The following is a 26,356-nucleotide window of genomic DNA, read 5'->3' as shown; positions in this document are numbered from 1 at the left end:
TCCTATGTTGTGATTAACTATATATTTTGCTGCTATGTTTGTCGATTTTGTGTATGTTTCATAGATTGGGGCTAATTTTATTTTATTCTACTTTTATATCCTGCCGGGTATGTTTATTTTCTTATTGTCCGCTCTCGTGAATGCCTCATGTTGAGGAAGGTTGGGGCTGGATGTCTTTTGGGGCTAATTTTATTTTATTATACTTTTATATCCTGCCAGAAATAAATGGGTGTCGCCCCCCCCCCCAAGATCCCACTGTGTCCCGAGTCCACTTTCCCCACCACGACAGAGCAAATAAGACGCAACGCAGAAGTAAACCACGCCGGTTACACGAGGTCACGTGATTTACACGTCTGAAGGGCAGAGGGAGACGTCCTCTCGGAGACGATACGAGGACAGAAACAAGAAGAGGTTCAGAGAGCAGATGGGTTCAACCGGGCAGTGCAGGGTGGTGCGCGTGGAGCGCGCACCTCAACCAGACGTCCCGATGGGAGGACGTCCAGACGAAGGAGGAGCAGACGCTCGATGGGGCTAAAAGACAAATATGAAAACGCTTCTGAGGGCAAGATGACTGCCGATCGATTAGTCTTCTCGTTTTTGTCTCAATCCTTTAGAACAAAAAAAACAACAAACAAACAAGAAGCGAGTTTCAGTTCTGCTTTAATGGACAGAAAGTCTTCCTCATTCAGCTAAACCTTCATCTTCAAGTTATGTTGGTGCGTCCGGTTATTTATGGACAACTAAAATCTGTAACATGTCCCTCCTAGCGACCGGTAAGAAACACAAGGGGGCGCCCCTCCACCAAGGTGAATCATCAATACTGACACGACTTCCCGAATATCCGTACCCTGAACAGAAATTAAATTATAACGCTGGTTGTGTAAGAGTACTAAAATAAACTGTCGTTTAACGGACAGGAGCTGCTGAATCTACACTGACCTAGTTTGACCAGACAAACTTCAAACGCGAATACGACAAATAAAAGAGACGGAACCGGGTTGAAATGGATTCAACAAAGAGCGGCGAAAAGAACCAGAACCCAAGGCGGTGAAAATCCACCTCCTGGTCTTCATCCTCCGAAGTCCAGCTGGATTTTGTGCTCAAAAAGGGCGATTAGCAGCACGGCGGCGAAGCCCAGCAGGATGCCGGCGTTCTGGAGCAGGAAGAATCCGCAGTGGCTGAAGCCGTGGTCGCCGGCGTCGTTGTGCAACATCTCGGGTACCTTAAGAAAATACAAAAAAGGTGGGTTTAGTTTTACAGTTCAGAGCTGGGACCACCAGGGGTCAGCGTCGCACCACAGGAGTGAAGTTCCTGTGTGACGGAGGCCATCTGGCGCTGAAGAGGGCCGGAGGGACCGACAAAATAGGAGCTCACAGACACGCCCCTCTGCTCTGATTGGTCAGAATTATACAGGGTTTCTGGGACGCGGCGGCACAAAGTGAAAGTTCTCGACTCACCATGTCCACCAGCGCCACGTACATGAAAAGCCCGGCCGTGAGGGCGAAGACCCACATCCTGACGTCCTCCGCGTAGAGTCCGATCAAGACTCCCGTCGCCGCGCCGACGTACGCCATCGTGGCCGACAGGGCGTTGCACAGGATCGCTTGACGGACCGTCATCCCGGACTTCAGGCGCACCGCAAAGTCACCTGGGAAAACGGGGAGAAGGAACGCCATCTGTAAACGCCTGCGAACGGGCGAAGGAGGATTCCCGAGGGTCGCCGCGGCAACCTCACCCAACTCGTGGGGCAGCTCGTGGCAGAAGACGGCGACGGACGTGCTGAGGCCGCTGGACAGACCGTCGCTGAAGGCGGCGCCTGGAAAATGCCCGACAGTCACCGACGAGCCGGCGGCACCGTCGGACCTCGCGGGTAACGCCCACTCACCGATGGCCAGGCCGTGGCTGAAGTTGTGCAGCCCGTCTCCCATGACGACCATCCAGGCGAGCGCCGCCACGCCGGCCTGCTGGAAGTGCTGCTGCGAGTAGGAGTGGGCGTGGCTGTGGGGGTGGTGGTTCTGGGAGTGGTGGTGGTGCAGGATGTGGTGGTAGTCGTGGTGATGGTGGTGCATGCTGTCCGCCTGGCCCACCGTGTCGTGGAAGTGGGAGTGGCACTTGTTCTCGCAGTCCTGGGCGGTGTAGACCGCCGCCGCCGCCCCTCCGCTGGGGGAGACGACAGACAGCATCACCTGCTGCTCCTCCTCCTCCTCATCCTCCTCCGCCGCGCCGCCGCCGCGGTGGCCGAACATTCCGGCGCCGTTGGTCTCCACATCTGGAAGAAGACGGGAAACGTCAAAAACAACGGAGTCGCCCGGACGAGGGAGCGGTTTGATACCGACGCCGCTCGGGGGGGGGGGGGGGGCGTGTCCGACCTTCGTTCGGCTTCTCCTCCAGCGCCGGCTGCCGCTCCGGATCGGCGCCGTCAGCCCGATCCCACTTCTTCTGCACCTGTTGGACGGTGGACGCAGAGCGAAGACGCTAAACATCGGGGCTGAATGGGAACGGACGCCGCCATCGATCGAGAATCGGACCTTCTGCTTCCTGTCTTTGTACATCTTCCCCAGAGTCAGGAAGTGTTCGATCAGAAACATGACGTAGACTCCGCCCAGGGCCGTCAGGCCTTTCCACACGGCGTCCAGGCGTCCCTCCGGCTCGCCGTGGGCGTGGTGTCCCCCCGACGAGGCCGTGGCAGGATCGTCGTGGTCGTGGGCGTGGCCTCCTTGAGACTGGGAACGCGAAGAAAAAGAAGAAGAAGACAACATGGCGGGGGACAAGTCGCACCCAACAGGAAGTAGACACGCCCCCTCGTACCGAACTGGACTCACGTGAGGAATGAGATGGAGGAAGGCGTCGCCGCTCAGCGCGCCCACGGCCAGCGCCACCAGGAAGCTGAGGAGGAACTTGAAGAAGACCGCGTTCATGAGCGGGATGAGGACGACCCCGAGCGTGGCGAGCAGGGCGATGGCGGTGACGGAGACGAAGCCGCCGGCCCACGCTGCAACGCAAACATCGGGCTGAGAAACGGCCAGCGGCGCCGATCGCCGTGGATCCGTCGACCCGCTTACCGATCGCCACGCTTTTGCCGTTCTCTGCAGCGCCGCTGCTGTGGTTGCCGTGGAGACCGGCATCGTGCTCGTGATCTACAAATGAAAAAAGCAAAAGCGAACGGCCTCAAACGGGCTGGAACACGAAACAGAAAGCAGGCGATGGGGGGGGTCAAGCATCGACGACCCGACCCCGCCCCTCTTGCCCCGCCCCGATGTTAAAATGTTCTGGATCGAGTTCTGAGCCCACCTCGCTCCGAGTGCAGGATGCACGCCGCGTCGTCGACCTGCTGAAGGAGGGCGGGGCAGAGGACGCTGAAGTCGGAGACGGAGACATCCGCCGCCTGAGACATCCCGTGGGAGGACAGGACGGCGGAGGCGCTGAGACACTGGACGCCAGCGAAGACGAGGTCGATTCAGAGGTCAGAGGTCAGTCCCGGCAGCCTCTCTTTTTTAGTTTTTATTTTTATACTCATCGGAAATGAAGTTTCATCGTACCTCCTCGCGGTCCGTGTCGTTAGCGCGGCCGTCGCCGTCGCGTCTCTCGGCTCCCGTTGCGGTTTCTTCCGTCTGAGTGGGCGGAGCCGGAGAGGTTCTGCTGGATCCTGGGCTGGACTCCGGTTTCGCCGTCGGCCAGACGCTGTACAGCGGCGTGGGGTCGCCCTCCCGAGCCGCCGCCGCCGCCGCCGCCACGCCCCTCCTGCTGTCCTGGTCTCTGGAGTCTTCTGGGTTCTTTGGAACCGTCGCCTGCTTTGAGACGCCGGCGCGTTCCTGCCGATGCGAGTCGCCGCCGTCGTCGTGACGATGGTGGTGAAGGTGGTTTTCGTGAGGGTGGCGGCCAGGCTGCTCGTGATGCCGCACCAGGACGGTCCTGATGCGGTCCAGGCCGACGTTCACGAGGAGACGCTTCAGCCCGACCAGAGACATGGTGCCGTTCTCGCCATATCTGGGACGGCGATCAATAACCATCGATAGGTGAGATTCCCAATCGCAGCGGCAGCGAGAAGCTTTTCCTGCTGCCGCCGGGCTCACCTGCTGAACAGAACCTCCAGGTGGCGCCTCCGGCTCAGCTCGGCCCGCCGCGGGTCGACCACAGCCGACGGCGAGCGCGCCGCGCCGTTCGCCGCGTCGGAGGGCGGGCTGCAGTCCGGCGCGGTCGACCCGCCGCCACCGGGCAGAAGGACGGCGATGAGAATCATCACGGCCACGGCGGATCGTCTCCACCTCTCGCACGCCATCGTCGCCGTCGCCGTCTGCGTCGAGGAGAAGAGGAGGTTCAGAAACCGACCTGTGGTTCTGTTGCCGCCGTCTCAGTGGACCCGGCGTCCCCGTTGGGACGCGTCTCCGTCCCCGATGTCCGGTTTTATCCTAAATCTAATGTTATTCCGTCTTTCATTTTTCAGCGCCCTGAATTAAAGACGAAAGGCTGAACGTCGACTGTGCAGAAACAAAACAAGACGAGAAAAAAACTGGCTCCGCCCAAATATTAGTGGAACAAACTGCGCGTCTGAGGCGCCACCAAAGCAAACAGTCAGCATCAAAGAACGGAAAAAGAAACAAACTTATTTCATGACAAAAGAAGAGAGTCTACGCGTTCTTTTTCTCTCTCTCTAGTTTGGTCTGGGGCCGAAGTGTGCAAGGTGTTCCCATGGCAACAAAGCAACGCGATGGATGGAGGAGAGTCAGCAGAGAGAAGCTGCAGGAGTTGAGGACGTCGCCTCCGGTTTCAAAGCGCCTTTCATGATCGGGATTTGACGCTCTCGCCGAGGCCTGAAAAGATAAGAATCCACGAAGGCTCCTCCTGCCCGGCGTGCGGCTGTATCCAATGATGCTAGGCTAGCCAGAAGCTAAATGCTATATAACAGACACTACATTAGCATATGGCATCTGATCATGTATATTAGTGGTATCAACTTGGTCGAGCCTCCTCGCTCCGTCCGGTCACGGTGTTTACCGGGGGTTAGCCAGCCTGCTAGCCGCAGCGCTGCCTTTAAATGTGCCGCGTGATGACAGATGGAAGCGGCGGCGGCGCCGGGCTCGGGGCTCGGTGCCGCCGCCGAGGCCTCGCCCGAAGCTTAAACCCACATCACATGAAAATAAAAATAAAAACACCTCCATCACGCCGGTCTGTGGGAAGAAACACGCTCCCACTGGAGGTAAACAGTAACACGCTGGTTCTCTGCGCTCCGCACCAGTGCCGTGTGCATAAAGCCGCCCGAACCCGGAAACGGCCGCCGCCGTGTGGAGCGGACGCGCGTCCCGTCCGGCGGGGCGGGAATGATCGTAAAACGAGCCTTTAACGCGCGGATGAACTTACGGAAGGTGGTCGGGGCTGCTTCTGTCCGCTCGGGTGGATGTTTGTGGAGCCTTCTCGGTGTCGGCGGGTCTTCTCCGGGCCGCGGAAGAACCATTAACGATGTGGCTAAAAGCGACTTCACGTACTGTAGGAAATCTGAGTTACGGGAAGAAGGATGAGACCGCACACGCAGTTTATAGTCAAAATAAAGAAAATAATAATAATATTACGAGAAGACAGTCCGCAACCACCAAAACATTATTTGGTTTTGCGTTTTTGTCAGTCATTTCAATTACACACGCGAATAAGAGAAACAAATCGCTTGTTTAATTAATGTTTAAGTCATTAATATTCCCAAAGCCACAAGGGAATAATGGGTTTTATTGGTTAAGAAAAAATCAATCACTCGAAAACGATTGCGATTTTGCCTAAATACAACGCGTGAACCGCAACCGGACACACATAGTTTGCAATTTCCCAACAGCACGAGAAGGCAGCACAAGAAGACCTGACGCAGATGCGGGTTCTGGAGGAGACGCCGTGTGACCTGGTTCCGGTGGCATCACGTGACGGTCCGGTTCGTGGGAACGCAGAGGTGAAGTGGATTAACATCAGCGTTAATCTCTCATAATTCTGATATAGAAAGATTAAAAAAAGTGTTGAACTGAATAGTCTCGACAAAATTACACAAATACAATTATGTACAAATATAAGGTACTTTTGAGTTTTAGCATTTGCATTTGTCGTTTTTGTTTTGTTTTTGTTTAGTTTGAAATGTGATGATCCTGGAGATAATACTAAATATTTATGTCAATATGTTTTTAGTAAATTTTGTTTTATTGAGATTCTTTTTTACTACTTGTACATTGCAATATGACTACTTTTACTGCAGTACATACGTATGTACTAAATTATAACGTTATAATACTCGGACTACAGTGAATACCTGTGTAACTAATGCTCTGACTGGGCCTTACAGTAATATTTCAAATGGCCTCAGGGGGGCGACAAACCCCCTACGTGGAGGCGCCCATTGACTGAAGGTGGATGACGATGATGATGAGGGCTCACGCTCCTTCCTCCATTCTTCGTTGCTGTTTTTTCCTGCCGTTCCCCCTTTCCCTCCTCACCTCCTCCTCCTCGTTCTCCTCCTCATTCATAGAAACATTTTCATCTCACTGCTTTGGGAGCAGCTGATAAAATAAGATGGTGTCATTTTCATTTCGCTATTTCATTTAGAAAAATAATAAAAACAATGTTTAAATAAGTATCCTTTGAGGTTTTTATATGACAACAGAAAAATAAGAGATAAATACTCCTTGGGCATTTTAGTCAATGAACTACTTTTGGGGTAATTTCCCAAAGTTGAATTACAAAAGCTTTATTTAAAGAACACCCTGGGGAGTCCTCTATGTGGGGGGGGGGGTTGGTGTTTAGGGTAGGGATCATTCAGCAGCAGGACTTCAGGCTGATCACCGAGCCCGCAGATTAAAGACTCAGTTTAAAAGATTGATTATCAGAGGGCTATTATCCCCCCCCTCCCCGGACACTACCTCCGGCCCTGCAGGAGATTATCCTTTCTCCCTGCTGTTACTGCAGAAGGGGGGTCCATCTTACCATGGTAATTTCTCATTGTGCATGTGAAGAACATTAGAACATCCTCCATCCTCCACAGATAGAGAATAGAAATACGCCTGTTATATCAAGATGTGATGACGACATGATTTGTGCCGAGGTCGTCGTTAGTGAAACGAAATAGTGATCAAAATGGCAAAAGTATGTTCTGCTGTGTTATTATGAGCTAATCCCCCTTTAGCTTCTCTTTTCCAGACATATGGTGGAGGAATAATCTGACAGTGAGCACCAGATTAAACCCCAAACAAAAGAAGATTAATTTAGAGAGAATTTAAGATGAAAGGTGTGCAGCAGAACAACAGGAGTCCAACAATTTAATTCAGAGAACAACAAGACGGAACGTTCAGGTTCTGGTCCCGCTCAGTCTTTAGACGGCCAATCAGGAGGGTGAACGTGCCTGATTTATAATGTGCCGACCTACCTAACTACCTACCTACCTACCTACCTACCTACCTACCTACCTACCTACCTACCTAACTAACTACCTAACTAACTACCTCACTACCTACCTACCCAACTACCCTACCTTACCTGATCTAACAACCTACTGGCAGACCTACCAACAAACCGACATACCTATCCTAACCTCACCTATACTAACTCACCTACCCTACCCATACACCTATTATGACCCACAACCTACCCACTCTAGTCCTGAACTTTATGCTAATGAGGTTGTAATAATGTCGTTTCCACCTACCTAAAAAAACTAAGACAACTAAAATCACAAGAACTTTAATAATGAAGCGGGATTCGAACCAAATCCTTCATTATCAACAGACACAACATTCCAGCCATGAAGATGGTGAATTTATTTATTTCCTTCCTTCCTCCCTTCCTCCCTTCCTCCCTTCCTCCCTCCCTTCCTCCCTGCGTGCTCGCCCCCCCCCCCCCCCCCCCTCTTGCTCCAGGGGCGTGGAGGGGCGTGTTGTTGCATCACCACGTGACCGTCCTTGTGCGTCCTCTCCGTGCTCCGGATCCCTTTGTTGTGTTTGCAGCTGCAGCAGCGGATCCGTCCGACCGGCGTGACCGGGGATCGGGAGGCGGAGGACGGGGGGGGACTGCTGGGAGAAAATGCTGCCGCTGCCGCTGCCTCGTGCGCGGACGAACCGGAGCGTCTGACGCGTCCCGAGCGCGGAACCGGGCGAGAAGCGGCTCGTGCGGGAAGGATCTAAACGGCTGGGACTCTCCCCCCCCTTTTTTTTCCCCCCGAATCGATCCGGATCATTCTCATCGTCTGCATCATGGTGCCGGGCCCGGGGCTCGGCCGGTACCTGCTGTCCGCCTGCCTGCTGTCTCTGCTGCTCCATTTGCCCCAGGCGCGTGCGTCTTACCCCCAAAGCGGCGAGTGCAGGGGCAAAGCGAAGGACTGCACAGGTACTAAACAAAAACACGCGGATCAGCTGCTTCGGGGTCTGATTGGATCTTTGATCAGTCTAATCTGATTGGTTGCGTCTGTAGCATGTTTATTATGTTTATCATGTATTTATACACGCGTTAGTGTAATCTGAATCACATTCATACGATCGGATCAATATTATGGCTCTGACCGGGCCTTACAGAAGGTAATGTAGTATCGCTACAGGAACCATCAGTTCTAACAGAGCGGGATTCGAACCCTCACCCTCGCTGGGGCCACGCTGCCTCGCGTCCCCTACGACACAGAAACACAGATGAAAGTTCAAACTGGCTTTCAGTCAATCCCAATTTAAATTTGGGGGGGTGGGGGGGGGGGGGGTGACCCTTGTGATGGGAATGTTGACAGGATGGGTGACATCATCATCATCATCACCAGAATGGAAACGTGTCCATAAGTCTTTCCCTTTAATTTGTCGTGTCCCGTTTAATCTGCCGGTGCTAATCTCATTTAAATTATTTAATCTGCCAATAATCGAGCAGCAACTCGATAGATTCCAACACGTCAACCGAAAAAGAGAAGATCGATATCATCGGCCGTGTTTCCTGTCATGCCATCATTTGAAGCTCGCCATCGACTGTCTTAGCTCCGCCTCCTCCCGGGGCTAAAAGTGCTTGAATGCTAAGCTACGTCGTCCTGCTCGGCAGCTGGTGGACAAGGACTGGTGTTCTTCACCTCCTGTCCTCTAGTCCATGTGGACGTCAGCCTCCGCTGCCCCCCCCCCCCCCCCTGCTCCTCAGGGGTCACATGATCCGTGATCGGACATGTCCAGGTTGCCGTGATCAGGGACCGGCGGCGTCTCCAGGTGCGTCCATCAACCCTGCAGGAAACGTGCGCGTGTGTGCCGGTTCCGATTATGGTTCTGCTGCGGGACCGTGACACCGCACCTCGTCCCCTCAGAGGTCAGAGGTCAGATATAGACCCTCCTGCTCCCAGGTCGGTCCTCGCGTCGTTCTCCCGTCTCGGCGTTTTGCGTTGTTGTCCGGCAGAAAAGGTTCCGGACGTTGTCGGCGTCCAGCTCGTCCCAGAGCGAAGGAAAAAAACGACTTCTGCGATGCGGGCCGGCATCTCCCGTCGGGAACGCCGCACGCGTCGCCGGCTCTGGAGACGAGGCCGTCATGGCGGCTTTCTGAAGGCGGCGAGGCCTCGTTTCTCAGATTGAGAGCAAACATTTTCCCTCCCGGCGGACGGCACGGAGCTCATCAATATGCGGAACACAACAGAGGCGGTTCCACGGATTCAGCGGCCAACGGCGCCTGTGGGCGTCTGGAGCGAAAGCGTCTCGGGCGGACGCCAAGACTCACGAGGACGGACGCCACGGCCGAGTCACGTGGCCCGCAGCCCGCAGAGCGTGAGAGGAAATGACCACGAATAAGAGGAACGACTGAGCCCGTTCGCCATCGATCAATCGATCGTTTGATTGGAGGCGGCGAGGGAAGAGGAGCAAAGCGGTCTTTCCGGTCTCCACTTTCACCTCGCGATGAAGAGCGGCGTCTCCACGAAGACGATGGATTCCGCGGCAGCTCGCTTATTCTCGTTTATGACGTTTTCATGGCGGATTCACGAACCGTAGCTTTAATCCGGTTGTGTTTCATCCTTCCTGTGGTGAGTTGGGAGGATGGCGTGCCACCCCCCCCCCCCCCCCCCCCCGATTGATGGACGGATAAACACCCTGGAGCATCTCTAAACCCTCAGCGGCGTCTGAAGGTTGCCGCTGCCTCCCTGCTTCAAGAGCTCCAATTAAAATGCGTCACCTGTGGCGGCGCTCTGGCGTCTTTCTGGGCTGGAATTAGAATGGGGAACCGATTAGTCTCGCATCGGCGACTCGGCGGGGGGGGGGGGGGGGCTAAAAACATAGTTCCATGCATATAAGCCTGTCGGTGGTTTATGTGATGATGCTGAAAGAAGAGCAACTTTATTAATCCTTCAATGGAGAAGTGCTGTTGTGGGTTCTGTTGTGGGTTCTGTTGTGGGTTCTGTCGGGTTCTGTGGGTCCCTACTCGTAAAGTTCTGACCTAAGATTAACAGTAGCGGTATCCAACCCTCGTCCAAATGGAAAAAGCTAAGCTAAGCTAGGCTAACCCCACCCAGTCCCAGTCCCTTTAAGAGGTTCCCACGTCTGACTCTGATGCCTCCACAAACCCGTCATCGTCTTGAGTCCATCTGGAGACGGTTTTGTCCCAACTGCTGGTTTCTCACTCCTCCAGACGCTGCAGATAAATCTGTCCCGTCATCCAGAGCGATGACACTCCCCCCCCCCCCCCCCCCCCCCATTCATGATGGTGCCGCTGCTAGGAAGAGGATGTAGACGCATCCTGAGATAAACCAGGACTTCGCTTTAATAACGAAGGTTCTAAACGTGTCGATCCGAGCCGTGTGACTCTCTGGCAGGTTTCGGGGCGGATCCGGACTTCCATCCTGGGAGGCTGTTGAACGGCCCTCTGAGTGTGCGCGAAGCGATTTCCACAGTAAAAGCGGAACTAGAACAGATTTACTGCAGCAGAACCTCCCAGAACCAGCAGACGAGGAGAACTGGCATTAAAAGCAGACCACGGTTCTTTATCCAGATCCCTTAAACATCTTTATGTCATTCTCCATCTAGCACCGTTTCCATAGTGATGATGATGCGTTTAATGGCAGTCTGTTAAGCACAAATATGAACCGGTCAAATATCCAGAGGCCAAAGAAGCTTTAAAAGCTTCCATTTTAAGCCAGCCCAACCGGATCCCGGTCCTCCTCCCAGCCTGCAGGTGTCCCTGCTGTTCGGCGCCCCGGGGGGGGGGGGCGTAATGGAGCGCTGCCTGCAGATAAAGTAGAGCCAGATTTATGGGTTAAAGTACTTTACATCAGCAAATAGGTTTTCCATTAACGCCAAGATGAACACTGGGAGCAGCGAATCAGACGACAGCATCAACAATGTGGCGTCCATAGAGGGAGCCTCTGTTGGGGTTTAAATAAAAGATCTAACCCGAAAGATTTGATTTATGCAGATTAAACCATCTTCAGGCCTGTTGTTATAAAAGACATGGTGATAACCCTTTAGCAAAAGCAGCTTTAACTATTTATATTCAATACGTTAGCTGGGTATTGGTTGAATGCTAATGTTAGCAATAGATTGGCAAGTAATCGAACGCAGTAATAGTAAATTCTTTGGCGATGCAGGATGTCAGGGTGTCTCTTAGCCACTGCTAGCATTAGCGAGGATGCTGTTTAACCTGGTAGGGCGTGGTTAGGATGCTGTTTAACCTGGTCGGGTGTGGTTAGGATGCTGTTTAACCTGGTCGGGTGTGGTTAGGATGCTGTTTAACCTGGTAGGGCGTGGTTAGGATGCTGTTTAACCAGGTAGGGTTTGGTTAGGATGCTGTTTAACCTGGTCGGGTGTGGTTAGGATGCTGTTTAACCTGGTAGGGCGTGGTTAGGATGCTGTTTAACCAGGTAGGGTTTGGTTAGGATGCTGTTTAACCTGGTAGGGTGTGGTTAGGATGCTGTTTAACCTGGTAGGGAGTGGTTAGGATGCTGTTTAACCAGGTAGGGTTTGGTTAGGATGCTGTTTAACCTGGTCGGGTGTGGTTAGGATGCTGTTTAACCTGGTAGGGCGTGGTTAGGATGCTGTTTAACCAGGTAGGGTTTGGTTAGGATGCTGTTTAACCTGGTAGGGTGTGGTTAGGATGCTGTTTAACTTGGTAGGGTGTGGTTAGGATGCTGTTTAACCTGGTAGGGAGTGGTTAGGATGCTGTTTAACCTGGTAGGGTGTGGTTAGGATGCTGTTTAACCAGGTAGGGTTTGGTTAGGATGCTGTTTAACCTGGTAGGGAGTGGTTAGGATGCTGTTTAACCTGGTAGGGTGTGGTTAGGATGCTGTTTAACCTGGTAGGGTGTGGTTAGGATGCTGTTTAACCTGGTAGGGTGTGGTTAGGATGCTGTTTAACCTGGTAGGGTGTGGTTAGGATGCTGTTTAACCTGGTAGGGTGTGGTTAGGATGCTGTTTAACCTAGCCTCCAGGCCTCCAGGATGAACGTGGAAAGATGTAGCTCCAACCCGGGATGAAGAATCGGCTCAGCATGAATAAAACATCCGAGCTATTATCTTCATCCCGCTTCCCAGGATATCACTCGTCTGAGTGTCGACTCAGGAGCTTTGCCTGCCTTCGAGGAAAATGAGACGCACAAAACTTGACAAATTAGTCCCATTTCCAGCAGAGGAGGAGGAGGAGGAGGAAGGCTATTGGACAGCAGCTCGCTCTGCAGCAGCTGCTACGCTGTTGTTCCAGAAATGAACATGTAAAATGTAAAGTCTAATGAGCAGCACCTTCAGAAAAGTGTTTTTAAATGAGAACATGTGGGAGGAGAGAGAACGAAAAAGCGTCTGTGTTGTTTCAGACGTAGTTAAAGTATCAGATGTAGTTTGTGTATTTGATGTAGTACCTGTTTTGAAGTCAGCGATGCAGTATTTGTACTGCTATAAGCATCATCAGATTCACGTGCCTGGCGGCTTCGCAGCGTTCACACACTCTGCTGTTTACACACCAGATCGGTTCTGATCCAGAATTTCATCCACCCGTCCAAACCAATGATTCTCTCTGTGTTAGCGACTCCGAACCGTTTCACTGTGTGGACCCGGACTGTGTGTGCGGGACCTTTTGGATGTGTGGAAGAGCACAGATCAATAGAAACTGGGAAACTGATCCTGATGTCGCTCAGGAGGTTTAAAATAGATCCAGGAACAAGATGGCAGAAGGTAGCGAAGGATCAGGAGGTAGATGAGGAGGATGACAAAAGGAAGAGGAGGAGGAGGAGGAGGTCAGGAGCTGAGCTGATATTCTCTGACATCATCACCTTTCAACACGCAGCTGAAACGTGCCGCCGGCGTGCCCGAATCCAGAACTGAGTCATACCTCCTTAAACGGGAGCCGCTGCAGCAGTGGAAGGGTTAAATGAGGCCACGGAGCAGAAGAGGAACCACCGCTGCGTGTCCCTGTAGGAGTCAAAGCGGCAACGGGGGGGGGGGGGGGGGGGGGGGGCAGGTTAAATCAGAGCGGCGGGGTAGCCATGACAACCGGGACACGGCGCTCAGAGGTGGACGTTCCTTCAGGCTGCTGAGATCCAAAGAAGGAATTACGCACATTTTAAATCCCTGTTGCCGAATGGATGAGGGCCGGGGTCAGCACGCACGCACACATGCACACGCACGCACACATGCACACGCACGCACACACACACACACACACACACACACACACACACGTCTCTCTCACACACGCACGCACACACACACACACACACACACACACACTTTCTCTCACACTCTGGTTTGTCCTGTTCCCCTCGGTGATGCAGGTGCGTCTGCCTGGGGCCGGGGGTCATCCTTTAGACCCCCCCCCCCCAGTTCTTTCACATGTTCCTCTGCTTCCTCCCCCGCTGCAGAGCTCTCAGAGAAGAAGAGCGACCTGCGCGTCTGCGATGACTCCACCTGTCGGTTCGGAGGCGTCTGCAGGGACGACGGCGCTCAGCTCAAATGCGTCTGTCAGTTCCAGGTAAGGGAACGTCTCGCCATCTCCCCCCCCCCCCCACTCCCCCCCGGCTGTTACCTGCAGAGCTGTAACGGCCCATTGACCTGTGACCCGTTTCCAGTGCCACAAACATTACGTCCCGGTGTGCGGCTCCAACGGGGACACCTACCAGAACGAGTGCTACCGGCGACAAGCGTCCTGCAAACAGCAGCGGCTCATCTCCAGGGCGTCCGACGGGCCCTGCTCCGCCGGTGAGTCCGTCACGCAAGCACGCGGGGCCCCGCGGCGTGGAAACCCCGCCCTTTAGTTAGCGTCATCAGTCGGATTGATTTCAGAATGACCTGATTAATCAACCACTGATCAATTTTAATTAAAAAGTCCCGGATCGGAGCCAGTGAGATCCACGAATTGAATTGATCTGATGACCCGGAGTCGGCCCCTACGATCATTATTCCTTTGTTTCACCTGTTTGCCTCTTTCCTTTTGTTAATAGGCTGTAGGGGAATTACCGCCACCTGCTGGTGGTGGAACGTCATTACTACTCATTCTTAATCATAAACATTAATTGTGTATGCCGAACAAGCTTTTTTTTTATTTAATTACTGTTGAGAAATCAATTCTCATCGCTGTTAGTCCACCTCATTGTGCACTAGAATAAATAAAATTAAAAACACTTTATTAGTTCATGCAACAGGACACAGTGACGAGCTGGTGCGGGTTCAGACCCCCCCACCCCCCAGTGGATTAACGGGGTGTCTTGTGTGTCTCCACAGATGCTGGATCAGGCTCAGGAGACGGAGACGGAGACGGTGAGTGTTTAATGTTTGTCTTCTTCTTCTTCTTTTTTTAAATCAATGAACAATCATCTAATTGGATGTTTGGATAGAGGGGGGCGGGGTCACATGTTTTGGTCATCACATTTGCTGCATCAGGGAAGCTCCGCCCCACATTCGATGCGTAACAGGGGGATGAGAGATGAAGAGGATAGTTGATGTACCGGAGACAGGAAATGGAAACATCATTAAACATGCCCCCCCCCCCCCCCACACTCGTCTGGAAAGAAGCGGTGATAAAAAGAAAGAAAGGAGGTCGTTACAAAGCAGGGAAAGTGAAGACATTCCGTCCGTCCGTCCATCCGCCCGTCCAGGATGTCTCCCAGCTGAACCCTCCTCTCATCTCTTCATGGATTCTTTCGGATCCGCCGCTGGTTCTGTCTCTTGTCATGTCGTCTCACGTCGGTTTTGCGTCCCACAGATGACGAAGGCTCCGGATCCGACGGGGGGAAGAAGTTCACCAAGTGCAGCACATGTAAATATGGAGCCGAGTGCGACGAGGACTCGGAGGACGTCTGGTGAGTACAGAGAGCAACCGAGTCCGCTTCCAGGAGCAGCAGCGGCCGGATTCTGCAGACTGCAGGGTTCTGGAAAACGGCCTACTTTAGTCCCCGCCTCCTCCCCTCAGGTGCATCTGTAACATCGACTGCAGCGGCCACAATGAAAACCCGGTGTGCGCCACCGACGGCAACGCCTACAACAACCCCTGCCTGGTCCGAGAGGCGTCGTGCATGAAGCAGGAGCAGATCGACGTCAAGCACCTGGGCAGGTGCAGCGGTGAGTCCCGGGGACGCCTGCGCCGAGGCTCATCCGTTACCCACAAGGCTTTGAGTGACGCTCTCCTGCTGTCCTTGTGATTGGTCCACAGCTGATCGAGACAAGCAGGGGAAGAAGGACGACGGCAGCCCTTTCAAAGTAAACGTCGTAGGTAAGGAGGCTGTTTGGGTCCGGAGGAGATTTTCAGCGTTGGTGTTTTCAGTTACCGGTTAGAGTCGGTGTCCTTTTAGCACGTTAGCAGCTAGCATTTTCTAATAACACAAAGTTTGGACTGCTGTAAACGGTGATGCTGGATGTGGGTGGAGCCACGGCCATGTCATTAACTGGTTTGACATCCGGGCACAGCGTCTCTTTAGAACGCTGCTGAGGAGTCTCCGAGGAACTGGGGGGCGCTGTGGAGACATTTAGCCACACCCACTCCGGGAACGCCGCAGGGCTGTTTTGACACGGTACATTGTGAACTCATCGTCCAATCCTGTCTGTTGTTTAGAAACGAAAGGCCTGGACCACGGTGACGGGTTCTACGCCGGGATGCCCATTCCCTGCACCGACAGCTACGCCGGCTTCTGTGTTCACGGGAAATGTGAGATTAAATTCAACATGGCCGCCTGCAGGTCAGTGACGACATCGACTACCGTGTTCAAATATACCTGATACTGCTATTAGTACTACCCATATACTACCTTAGCTCTGGTACTACATTCTGCTAGTCACACCATAACTATACCTGCCAGCTCAGCTAAAATATCCTACAGTCAGTGAACGCATCACATGTGACGGTGTGTGTGTGTGTGTCAGGTGTGATGCGGGCTACAAAGGTACCCATTGTGACGAACCTCATGACTTCAACATCCTCTACGTGGTTCCCAGCGGACAGAAGCTCCACTACGTCCTCATCGCCGCCATCATCGGCGCCGTGCAGATCGCCGTCATCGTCGCCGTGGTGATGTGCATCACAAGGTGAGGCCATCGAGCACACCGAGTGCTCCGATCACATCTGGACAGCTGTGGAAGTTGTCCCGGCCGTCTGTCCGGGTGTGATCGGAGTAATAGCGACTTTTTAACGCCAACGGCGTGCGGCGCCCGTTTTAAATGTTAAATCTCGTGTGTTCCTCTTCAGGAAATGTCCTAAAAACAACAGGGGGCGCCGTCAGAAGCAGAATATGGGACACTTTTCCTCCGACACAAACTCCAGGATGGTATAGCCGTATTTGGGTTCTTCTTAAAGCTTTGGAACACCTTTTCTTTTCTTTTTCTTTTTTTTAGCATAGCTGTGTTCTCTTACTTTTTGTGTCCATTAAAAGAAGAATGAAGGGGCCTTATTTTTCTTCTTCGTGTTTGGAGGGCGTCTTCGAACCCGCCGCTTCGTGAAGACGCTACTTCCTGAATGTGTCACCGTTTTATTTTTCTTCCAATAATTTGCAGCTGATCACCAAATGTTTAAGTTCTTGTAAGTAGGAGGAGAACAAGCTCCGGCGATTTAGCTTTGTTTGTACTCGTAAAAAAAAAGTCACTGTGTTAAGACGAGCTAATGACTCCAACTTTTTAAACTTAGCGTTCTTATGAGCCTTTTATTTCAGATGCTGGTTTCTACGTTCTTGTATATTCGCATGACTTGTGAAAACTGTGTACTGTGGTGTAGTTTTACAAATGTGGACACCAAGGAGGGACAGTCTTAGTGTCAAAGAAGGAAACCCACGTGTAGTTCTGGTTGACGGATGGAAAGCGTCTTCTGAAACAGATTTGTGACGTCTGAGATCGAACGGCTGTAAACGGAGGTCGACTCCGAGCTGCTTTTCACTGGGAAGGAAAGTCTTGTTCGCTCAGACGGCTGCGATCAAAACTTTACTTTGAATGTTAAAAAGCCATTGTGTCAAATATTCTTTTATTTAAAGGATCCCTGGCAGAACAGAATCCAACAGGCAGAAAACCAATATATTCAATTCCACTCAATGAGAAAACTCACATTCTTGTTTTACTATGTGAATTTAATGTTCGCCCACATCGACATTTAGCTCAGCCGCTACAAACGTGTACAAACGGCTGTACCATGAAATGACTCCTGTTTTATTTTGAAGATCGTTTGTTTTTGTCCGAGTGTTATTTCTGAATCGAACTATGCATCAACTGACCGTCAGCTCCACAGCAGTGAACAGTAACTTGAGACTAAGACAAATAAATAATGTGCAGGTTTGTTGCTAAAGATGGCAGCTAACGGGCCCGTTCACACCAGCATTAAACCAGTGAACGTTTGGGCTGACACCGGTTCATTTTAACATGTTAACCTAAATATGTGCTGAATCACTATTGGCCCAGTTAAAGCTGTTAAAGGGGTTTATCTAGAAAACGAATGGCATTTAACTTTTTATCTCACCCAGATTGTGTTCATATTTTGGTAGTCAAGCTAGCCAGTCGGCCTGCTCACACCAAATAAGCCTGCTAGCTTATAGCTGGCTAGTGCTAATATGTAAGAAGGTAGCTAACGTAATGTATCAGTTTATACTGCGCTGCCCAAAAACATAGGCAATATACCATCATTGTTAGCTCAAGATCAAACAGGGTAGCTAACATTAGCGCATCTCACCTGGTCAAAACCTAATTATATCTGAAATATGAAGAATGGATGTGTTCGAAGGACATGTCCCTAACAATTAGCATGTCTACAGTCATTTCTGGAGCTAACATTAACACCTCTGCAACCAGTTCCACTGCTAATATTAACACGACAGCCAGCGTAGAGCGTACAATCGTTCATGGTGACTTGAACCTTCCATGAGAAGGATGAGTGAGGTGTGCGAAGTCGAAACAGTTTGTTCATTTGCCGTGAACAAATTGAATTGAAGGAAGAAGGTGCCCCAACACAGCTGCCAATAATGCGGGGGTAACTAAGGTGATAAATAATGCTAATTGGCTAACAGGCCACAAAGGTCAGCTAGCATTCAATGAATCTGTGCTCAGGCTGTAATTAATCAATCAAATGTAAGTTTTTGGTGATTAGCTGGTCAGCTGGATGAGTGGTGATGAGTTCAGGGGACGTTTGTTGTCTCTGTTTTTACAGGTTTTTTTTTTTGTTTGTTTCTACCTGTTGTCAGTTGTAACTTAAATGTGACTAGAATGTGTTTGACATGTTAATATTCTGCATGTAGACTCCGGGGCTACTTTTGGTCTCTGACACAGTAAAGATGTTTTTTATTGGAACACCTGTGTCCGTGTGTCATTGGAAGGAAATTTTTCGTGTTTTCTGTTGAGGTGGGGTGGGGGGACTGGGCGAGTTGGGGCCACTATGGAGTAAATATAGTTATATCCTGGGTGATGGGGTGGGGTGAGGTGGGGGTGATCAGCTGCTGGCTTCAGTCTAAAACTGCCCCACTGAGCGGAGCAGCCGTCGTGAGCCGACGCCCATTCATTAAAACATGCTTGCCGTCGCTGACAGTTGTGAAGTGGTTAAAAGCTGACAGGCCTGGTCCTGGTTCTGGTCCCGGTTCTCCACCCCTCTGGGATGTTCTCCAAACTAAGTCGGGTGGAGCAACTTGGAACGTCTCACATCACAGCGATGCTAAAGTCAAACAACAAAGCGCTAATAGGGTCGCAGGGGGGCCTGGAGCCCTCATACCAGCTGACTTTGTGCAGGAAGCGGGGTTCTCCCTGGACATGTCGCCAGTTTATCCGCACGGTTGCTGGACTGACGGGAATTCTGGGTGTAACTATGAGGCGTTTTGGTCAGAAAATGTTTAAAAGTACACACCAGCGATGCTATATTAAAGGAAGCCATAGAAATAGTGTTGGGGGTGGGTAGCACACTCCCTGCACCTTCTCTATAAAGAGCTCCAGACCTCAGTCCCAGTCAATGTGTGGACTCTGCTGGTGTGGAGAAACTGGAAAGGGCAGCGCTGCCTGTTTAATCCCACCAGCATTCCGGCTCTGTGATCCTCGGCACCAGCGGAGCTGCTGATGATGAACACGCCGCGCAGCTGCTGGCGTGAAAATGCATGCAAATGATGGAATATCACGAATCAGTGCCTTCACAAAGTAGAACAGCCCTCGGACCGGGGGGTGGGGGGGGTTTCCATCGTCCGCTGCATCGCTCCAAAATGTCAGAGTGTCACCTTACAGAGGCTTTTTATTTTTAGCTTCGACTGAGCATTGCTGCGTGAGTCTATCGCCTGGCCTTATCCCAAGGAGGGCTGAATTCAGGGTTGTCCCCCCCCCACCCCGCCCCGCCAGGATCCTGAAGCCTTTTTTAATAGCAGCAGGTGGAGTTTTCTCCCTCCTGTCCCCAGACCTGAGCTTGGGTCACAGCTGTTGGGTGTCTCTGGTCTCCCTGCAAGTCCAACAGTTTGGGGTCCTTTGAAACGAAGCAGACCACAGATTTATAGTCAACCGTGCCGAGTCATCCAACAATGGATCAGCAAACGTATCGCACCGCGGGCGTCCAGGAGAAGCTGGAGATCGTCGGGGTGGAGGACGAGGCCGGGAACCCCATCAGCGCCCTGACCATCCTGTCCCTGCTGGAGCGCGTGGCCGGCATCATCGACAACGTCCAGTCCTGCCAGCAGCGCATGGAGGAGCGCCAGCTGGAGCTGGAGAGCAACATCAAGGCCATCCAGGGGGACGTCCTCAAACTGGCCAAAGACCACACCGACACCAGCGGCACGGTGGAGAAGCTCCTGCAGAAGACCCGCAAGGTCAGCGCCAACGTCAAAGAGGTGCGGACGCGCGTCGAGAAGCAGAACGTGCGCGTCAAGAAGGTCGAGACCACGCAGGACGAGCTGCTCACCCGGAACAAGTTCCGTGTGGTCATCTATCAGGTGAGAAAGGGGCGAAGAAGGCGTGAAGGTCTTCATCACGAGGCGGTTCACAGCAGAAGTAAAAAAATAAAAAAAACATACTTCAGAAACATCAATGAAAGTTTTTTATTTTAATTTTATGATGATTAAATGAATGAATGAATCGAGTTGCTCCACATAGTTGCCATACATCGGGTGGGTCTTAACTCAGTGTCACGTTGCGTCCCCGGGAGCCTCGTTTAAGCTGCTGCTATTTTAACAAACTATTTCTGGGTCCCTTTTTTTTGTCATGAATTTATTCTAAGGATGAAAGAAAGAAAAAAAAATAGGACTAAAATGGAAATGTTGAAACTAAGCCTGTTTGATTTTTCTCTTGTCTTGACACACAGAATATAAAAATATTTAATCTTTTTTTTCTCATCCGATCGACTAACTTGAGTCTCGGTTGCCGCACAGCAAAGATTTATACACCAAGAGAGACGAGGAAACCTAGAGATGTGGAAAACAGCCAGATTCCTTGATTTATTTTTTCATCTGTGGGATAAAATATGTCAAAATGTCAGCTGTGAAACCTCTGAGGTCTGTGTTTCTGTCACACAAACATGTTGGTGATTAACGTGATAGAAATGTGGTTTAAATGTCCCACCTGCACCTCCGCTTCCTTCTTCTTACTGTTATGTGCTGCTAACAGCTGCTCTGGATCTATTCTGGGACCGTAACCATCAGGGCCTGCAGCCTAGTCTCAATGTGACACGTCCAGGGACCTTCGGTTTTTAACATCTCTCGGTGCCCCGAACCAATTAGAGACGTTCATGTTTGTACACCCGCGTATATGTCAAGATGTCTTCATGGTTCTATTGGATCTTTTTTTTGGGGACACTGGTTCTGAAGGCATGTTCTTGTATCTTTGTTCTCCGCAGGGTGAAACTGAGGTCCCGTCAGTGGCCGTCACCAAGTCCCCCAAAGGGCCCGGCCTGGACGGCCTGGAGATAGAGCCCGACTCCTACGACGTCCCCGTGGACCTGTCCTCCGATGAGGAGTACCTGAGCGTGGAGGAGGCGGACCCCTCACGGGCCGCCCGCATCAAGAAATCGGTCGTGAAAAGCACGGAGACCCTGAAGGCCACGTTCTCCAAGGAGAACATGAACAAAACCAAGGACAACCTGGGCACCAAGTTCCACAGCCTGGGCGAAAAAGTCATGCCGCCCGAGCGGAGGGACAAGATGCACCAGGCCGGCGAGCGTCTGAAACAGTCCGGCGAGCGGCTGAAGGAGAACCTCTCCAAGAAGGCCCCCAACAGGGAGACCTTCCGCATCAAGCTGAAGAAGGAGAGGGCCGTCGCCGAAGGCCAGGAAGGCGCCGAAGCCGAGGCCGGGAGCGAGCCCGCGGAGCCAGCAGAGCTCCCAGAGGTCCCCTACACCGAGGTCGCCATGGAAACCAAGAGGGAGGGGCGTGTGGAGGAGGCCGCCAGCACCCGTACGGGAGAAGAGAATACAGAGAAGTAGATCAGAGGTCAGATCGGACATCGCTGGCGCGAAGAGGAGGCGGGGCAGCATTTAGGGAGTGCGTTTCTGATTGGTCGACATTGGGACGGACACGATTTTTGATCAGAATCTATTAAAAGAGAGATACGTTTAATTAATTGGGGCTAATTATTTAATTCGAACCAGCTGAAACAGATGTGAGAATCTTTATTTCACGCTCTATTTGACGTCTTGGTTGATAAAAAAGGTCGATGAAGGTTAATGCGAAGCTGATTTCGAAGGGCGTGTTGAACAAACAGCCAACACGGGGAGCAGAACCGCCTCGGGCCTCAGCTGGTTTCTGGGGAGCCTGGTGAGAAAATGAAACGGTTTCAAAGTCAGACCGTTTGTAGACTAGAAGGAGATGAGGAAGAGTGAATGTTAAGATGCTTGAAAGCTGCAGCAAAGCGTAAATTCTATTCTAGTACATTTCAATATTTTACATCTGTGATTATTAGTGATAATCCTAATTATAATACTACATACCGGTAAAAATATTTCAAGTATAGTTACAAGGTATGCATTATAAAGTCCAAATAAAGTAATGATAAAACTTTTTTATTGTTTCTGCTCTGCCCCACAGACAGTACATTTAGAAACTTTATTTACATTAATTTAAAAAAAAATCAGTTTGGATAAAATACCTCGAAAAAAACATTTGAGCCAGGCTTCGTGGTAAAAGCATGGTGCGTTTGAGCGTGTAAAACGATTCAATCAGATTCCAAGCTGGTTTAAGGTGATCGGAGATGAGCAATTAGTGATTTCACAGCTTTCACTACTAGGATCACCATGATGTCATCAAATGCTAGAATAGAGAATATATGAATTATATTTTAAACATTTTTCATTGTGTTAATGTTGATAGTAGTTAATATAATATAATTAATTCATCTCTTTTTTCATTATTATTCAGTTTGTGTTGTATTGTCATGTTTTAAATATTTCACTATAAATTCAGCTGATTGAGAATCTGTGGCGTTTGAATACTAAAGAGCAGACATTCATTCTGTTTTTATAAATAAAGTTTCATCACAGCTGCATGAACTGATGAATATAAATAATTGTCATTGTATTTTCTATCATCATTAATCAGTTGTTTGTCAAGATTAGAAGCAGTAATACTGAGAATAGCGTCGACTATTTGCAGTAAAGTTTGCTTGTAGAACTGGCTATGTTTGTTATTTTAATACAGCTATTTGCTTAACTTTAATTAGCACTATTGAATCCAGTTAGCAAACAATGCCAACACTATCGGTATAAACCAATATATTTGCAGCTACGCAGCACTGAACAATTACACTTTCGTAATTTAACTTTATTTTGAAAACGGATCGGAAACCAAACATATGCCGACTTTTATTGTGAAGAAACAGGAAGCCGTCACACCCGTATTTATAGCTACAAGCTAACTAGTAGCTCTTGGCTGTTTACGTGCTGTAAACTCCGCAGTGTCTAATATTTTTTGCTTTATTGTTTTTATAATTTACCCCGATATAATTTTATAATTGGTGCATTATTAGTCCGGAGTATGAAACGCGTTATTGTCAGCTGACTTCCGTTTCCGCTCGGTTGCCTGACGACGGAGAGGAAGCTGAACAAAGATCGGGGCTAGCTAACTAGCGACACTTTTAGCCGACGTCACAATGCCCATAAGACCGACTAGTTATTGAGAGCAGCAGCCACCAATCGATGGCTGATCAATGAGCGCGTTGCTGCGTTAAACTAAAAGATGGCGGATGAGGGCAGACGCGGAGAAGAAGAGGGCCGCGGTCCCGGAGCGGCTCATCAGGCGTTCGCGGTAATGGAGTGTCTCCTCGAGAAACTGAAGGTGTTGAATTACGAGGAGGAGGTTCTGGCCAAACACAACATGAAGTACCTGTCCAGGTGAGAACGAGCAAACTCTCCGTCTCCTTGTTTGCAATTTAAGATATGCTAAATATTCCATAAATTAGGATTGAAATTTAAAAGTAATGTCTGTTTGTTTTGCAATTTAAGATATGCTAACCTACCAACCTTTTAAAAACGAGCTGCTAACATGCTAGCACGTTGAGAAGAACCCTGATGTTAGCATAGCGGCCTACTGAGAACAACTGGTGCTAACATGCTATCCTTCATGGAGCGCTGCAGCGTTTCTGCTGCTTTGGAGATGGATCCGGACTCCTCCATGAACGCAGAACACCTTCTGATCTGTGAGAATGCTCCTCCATATTCCTCCTCCACTACATTCTCTCCTACCAGACACTACTTCGTCTCCAGTCCGTATCTGGAGTCCAACCCGGGTGAGCGGTTCTACATGTTCACAATCATCGCGTCGTGGCTCATCAACGTGGCTGGGCGACCCTTCACGGAGCCTCAGGAGTACGACGAGCCCAACGCCACCGTGTCCAACATCCTGGCAGAGCTCAGAGCCTTCGTAAGCGGCTCGACCCTCACATTAAACCGGCTTGGCACGGCGCCGCTGTCACACAGCCTTTGATGTTTTTCTCAGGGTCTTAAAGTGGACTTCCCGCCCTCCAAGCTGAAGTCGGGTTCGGGGGATCACGTGTGCTTCGTGTTGGACCAGCTGGCAGAGGTGGCTCTGAGGAGGAAGAGGTTCTCCTTCAAAAGGTATTCCTCTACTCGTCCAATCAACCACGAGGGGGCGGCGGCCGCCTCTCCTCTCTGATCCTTCGCTCCCGTCTCTGCCACATGAGGCCGACGGCGGGCGCCCGGCTCATCTTTATACGTAAATAGTGATGTTTCTGTTTCCTAGACCGATCTATCCAACGGAGGCAACAGAAGAAGAGTCTGTGACGGAGGACGCCGCCGAGCTCACCCTCAGCAAAGTGGAGGAGGAGCTGATCGTAGGTGTCCCGACTTGTTGCTCCGCCCACAGCTGCAAAAGACGAGGGGACACCGACTCCACCGGAACCAGTCGGACCGGTAACGGAAGCTTCTGCTGTGATCTCAGGAGGAGCCCGACCACGAAGACGAGGAGAACTTGATGGACCTGGAGGCTCTGAAGTTCCGAACCTCTCACAGGTCCAGTTCCCCGGGCGACATCCTGGAGCCGACGGTCGACGCGGCGGAGTGGTACCTGGAGGTGGAGAGGGTCCTGCCACAGCTCAAAGTCACCATCAGGACGGACAGCAAGGTGCCGTACATGCTCGCCTGAGCGGCGCCTGGATCCGAGGGGGGGGGGGGGGGGGAGTCTTCCTGCTGCCTTCCTGAAAATCAGAATCAGCTGTGTGCTGCGGTTTTTCCCAGCGTGTTTCTTCTCATTGCAGGACTGGAGAATCCACATGGACCAGATGCATCAGCATGAAGACGGGATCAAGTCCTCGCTGCGAGAGGCCAAGGTGTGTTCAAGGACCTCGTTCAACCATCGCAGCCAGTTGGCCTCCCGCTGCCCGGCACTTTATCCACGAGTTAACCGCAAAACGGAGGTGGGACGTTCACTCCGCTGTCGACCGCTGTCTCTGCAGAGCTACCTGGACAAACTGCTGGAAAACATTCGCAAGACTCTGGAGAAGGTGAGCAGCCGGGAGAAATACATCAACAACCAGCTGGAGCATCTGATCCAGGAGTACCGCGGCGCCCACGCCAAACGCAGCCAGGTAAAAGTCACGCGGGACCTCGGGCAGAGGTCATCTGGGGGGGGGGGGGGGGGCTTTAGAAAAGATGTGAAGCTCTGACCGCCTCCAGGCTAAGGAGCGCTACCAGGAGGCCAGCGGAGGGGTGGCTGAGAGGACCCGGCTCCTGGCAGAGGTCCGTGAATGCGTCGCGTTTATATCGTAATATGAAACCCAGTTGAATCAAAGCAAGAGCTGCTCGGTGTTCTCCTGCTTCAGGTCAGCGAGGAGCTGGAGAAGCTGAAGCAGGAGATGGAGGAGAAAGGCAGCAGCATGTCAGACGGAGGTGAAGGCGACGACCGGCCTTTAGCGCCGTGAGGACGTTCGCCGTCTGTTTTGTTGACCGTCCGTCTGTCTGTCCCGCAGCTCCGGTGGTGAAGATCAAGCAGAGTTTGACCAAACTGAGGCAAGAGATCGCTCAGATGGACGTGCGGATCGGCGTCGTGCAGCACACGCTGCTGCAGGCCAAGCTCAAGGAGAAGTCCGACATGACGCGCGACATGCACGCCACCAACATCCCCGACTTCAGCAGCGCGTTAGCGTGACTGCTAGTCCGCCTCAGAAAAATAAAGTTTGGTGGAGACGAGATGTGGATTAAGTGTGTTTTAACCTTCGACAGTATTTGCTTGACATGAAAACTCTGGACACGCAGACCTTCATCAACTCATTTATTGAGATCATAAATATTTATGGGATGTAAATCACAAAGATCCACTCTATCAAAGGAAGTGCCATCATATTTATTGATCCACAGAATATGGACATCTGAACTCTAAAGACAACGTAGATTGCATAAATAACACGACTCAATCTCCTCCCTGTGCTGAACAGACGGGCCGTCCGTCTTCTGATTGGCTCCCCTTCGGTCGGATCCTTTTTTCTGATGCACGTTCTCATGCGCTGCGCGTGAACCGGTTAGTTTAACAAC

At 51.3% G+C, this 26,356-nt stretch overlaps 4 protein-coding genes across 4 annotated transcripts; 3 read left to right on the top strand and 1 right to left on the bottom strand.

Annotated features, from left to right (window-relative positions):
• Nucleotides 1–643: 643 nt before the first annotated feature.
• slc39a6 (solute carrier family 39 member 6) lies at nt 644–5,422 on the bottom strand. Its single transcript, XM_068748972.1, has 12 exons — nt 5,359–5,422; nt 4,074–4,294; nt 3,540–3,987; nt 3,292–3,430; nt 3,063–3,137; nt 2,823–2,992; nt 2,529–2,723; nt 2,301–2,445; nt 1,886–2,269; nt 1,736–1,816; nt 1,458–1,648; nt 644–1,222 (listed from the first exon to the last, which is right to left on the bottom strand). Exons 2-12 carry the CDS (start codon nt 4,277–4,279, stop codon nt 1,070–1,072), a joined length of 2,187 nt encoding a protein of 728 aa, XP_068605073.1. The 5' UTR covers nt 4,280–4,294; nt 5,359–5,422; the 3' UTR covers nt 644–1,069.
• A 2,762-nt stretch (nt 5,423–8,184) lies between these two features.
• On the top strand, nt 8,185–16,818 carry tmeff1a (transmembrane protein with EGF-like and two follistatin-like domains 1a). The gene is made up of 10 exons (XM_068749007.1): nt 8,185–8,349; nt 13,812–13,921; nt 14,019–14,148; nt 14,671–14,706; nt 15,152–15,248; nt 15,359–15,507; nt 15,599–15,658; nt 15,998–16,121; nt 16,306–16,467; nt 16,628–16,818. The coding sequence occupies exons 1-10, from the start codon at nt 8,217–8,219 to the stop codon at nt 16,710–16,712; spliced, it is 1,086 nt and encodes a 361-aa protein (XP_068605108.1). The 5' UTR covers nt 8,185–8,216; the 3' UTR covers nt 16,713–16,818.
• Nucleotides 16,819–19,790: 2,972 nt separating this feature from the next.
• On the top strand, nt 19,791–22,965 carry cavin4a (caveolae associated protein 4a). The gene is made up of 2 exons (XM_068748741.1): nt 19,791–20,315; nt 21,215–22,965. Exons 1-2 carry the CDS (start codon nt 19,908–19,910, stop codon nt 21,797–21,799), a joined length of 993 nt encoding a protein of 330 aa, XP_068604842.1. The 5' UTR covers nt 19,791–19,907; the 3' UTR covers nt 21,800–22,965.
• Nucleotides 22,966–23,545: 580 nt separating this feature from the next.
• On the top strand, nt 23,546–26,008 carry ift57 (intraflagellar transport 57 homolog (Chlamydomonas)). The gene is made up of 10 exons (XM_068749000.1): nt 23,546–23,701; nt 24,056–24,230; nt 24,306–24,424; nt 24,570–24,660; nt 24,768–24,950; nt 25,084–25,155; nt 25,282–25,413; nt 25,502–25,564; nt 25,648–25,714; nt 25,795–26,008. Exons 1-10 carry the CDS (start codon nt 23,547–23,549, stop codon nt 25,971–25,973), a joined length of 1,236 nt encoding a protein of 411 aa, XP_068605101.1. The 5' UTR covers nt 23,546; the 3' UTR covers nt 25,974–26,008.
• Nucleotides 26,009–26,356: the final 348 nt, after the last annotated feature.

The sequence above is a fragment of the Brachionichthys hirsutus genome, chromosome 15, assembly GCF_040956055.1.
Source record: "Brachionichthys hirsutus isolate HB-005 chromosome 15, CSIRO-AGI_Bhir_v1, whole genome shotgun sequence".
NCBI lineage: Eukaryota > Metazoa > Chordata > Actinopteri > Lophiiformes > Brachionichthyidae > Brachionichthys > Brachionichthys hirsutus.
The sequence above is the reverse complement of the archived record's forward strand: the minus strand, read 5'-3'. Positions and strand labels throughout refer to the sequence as shown.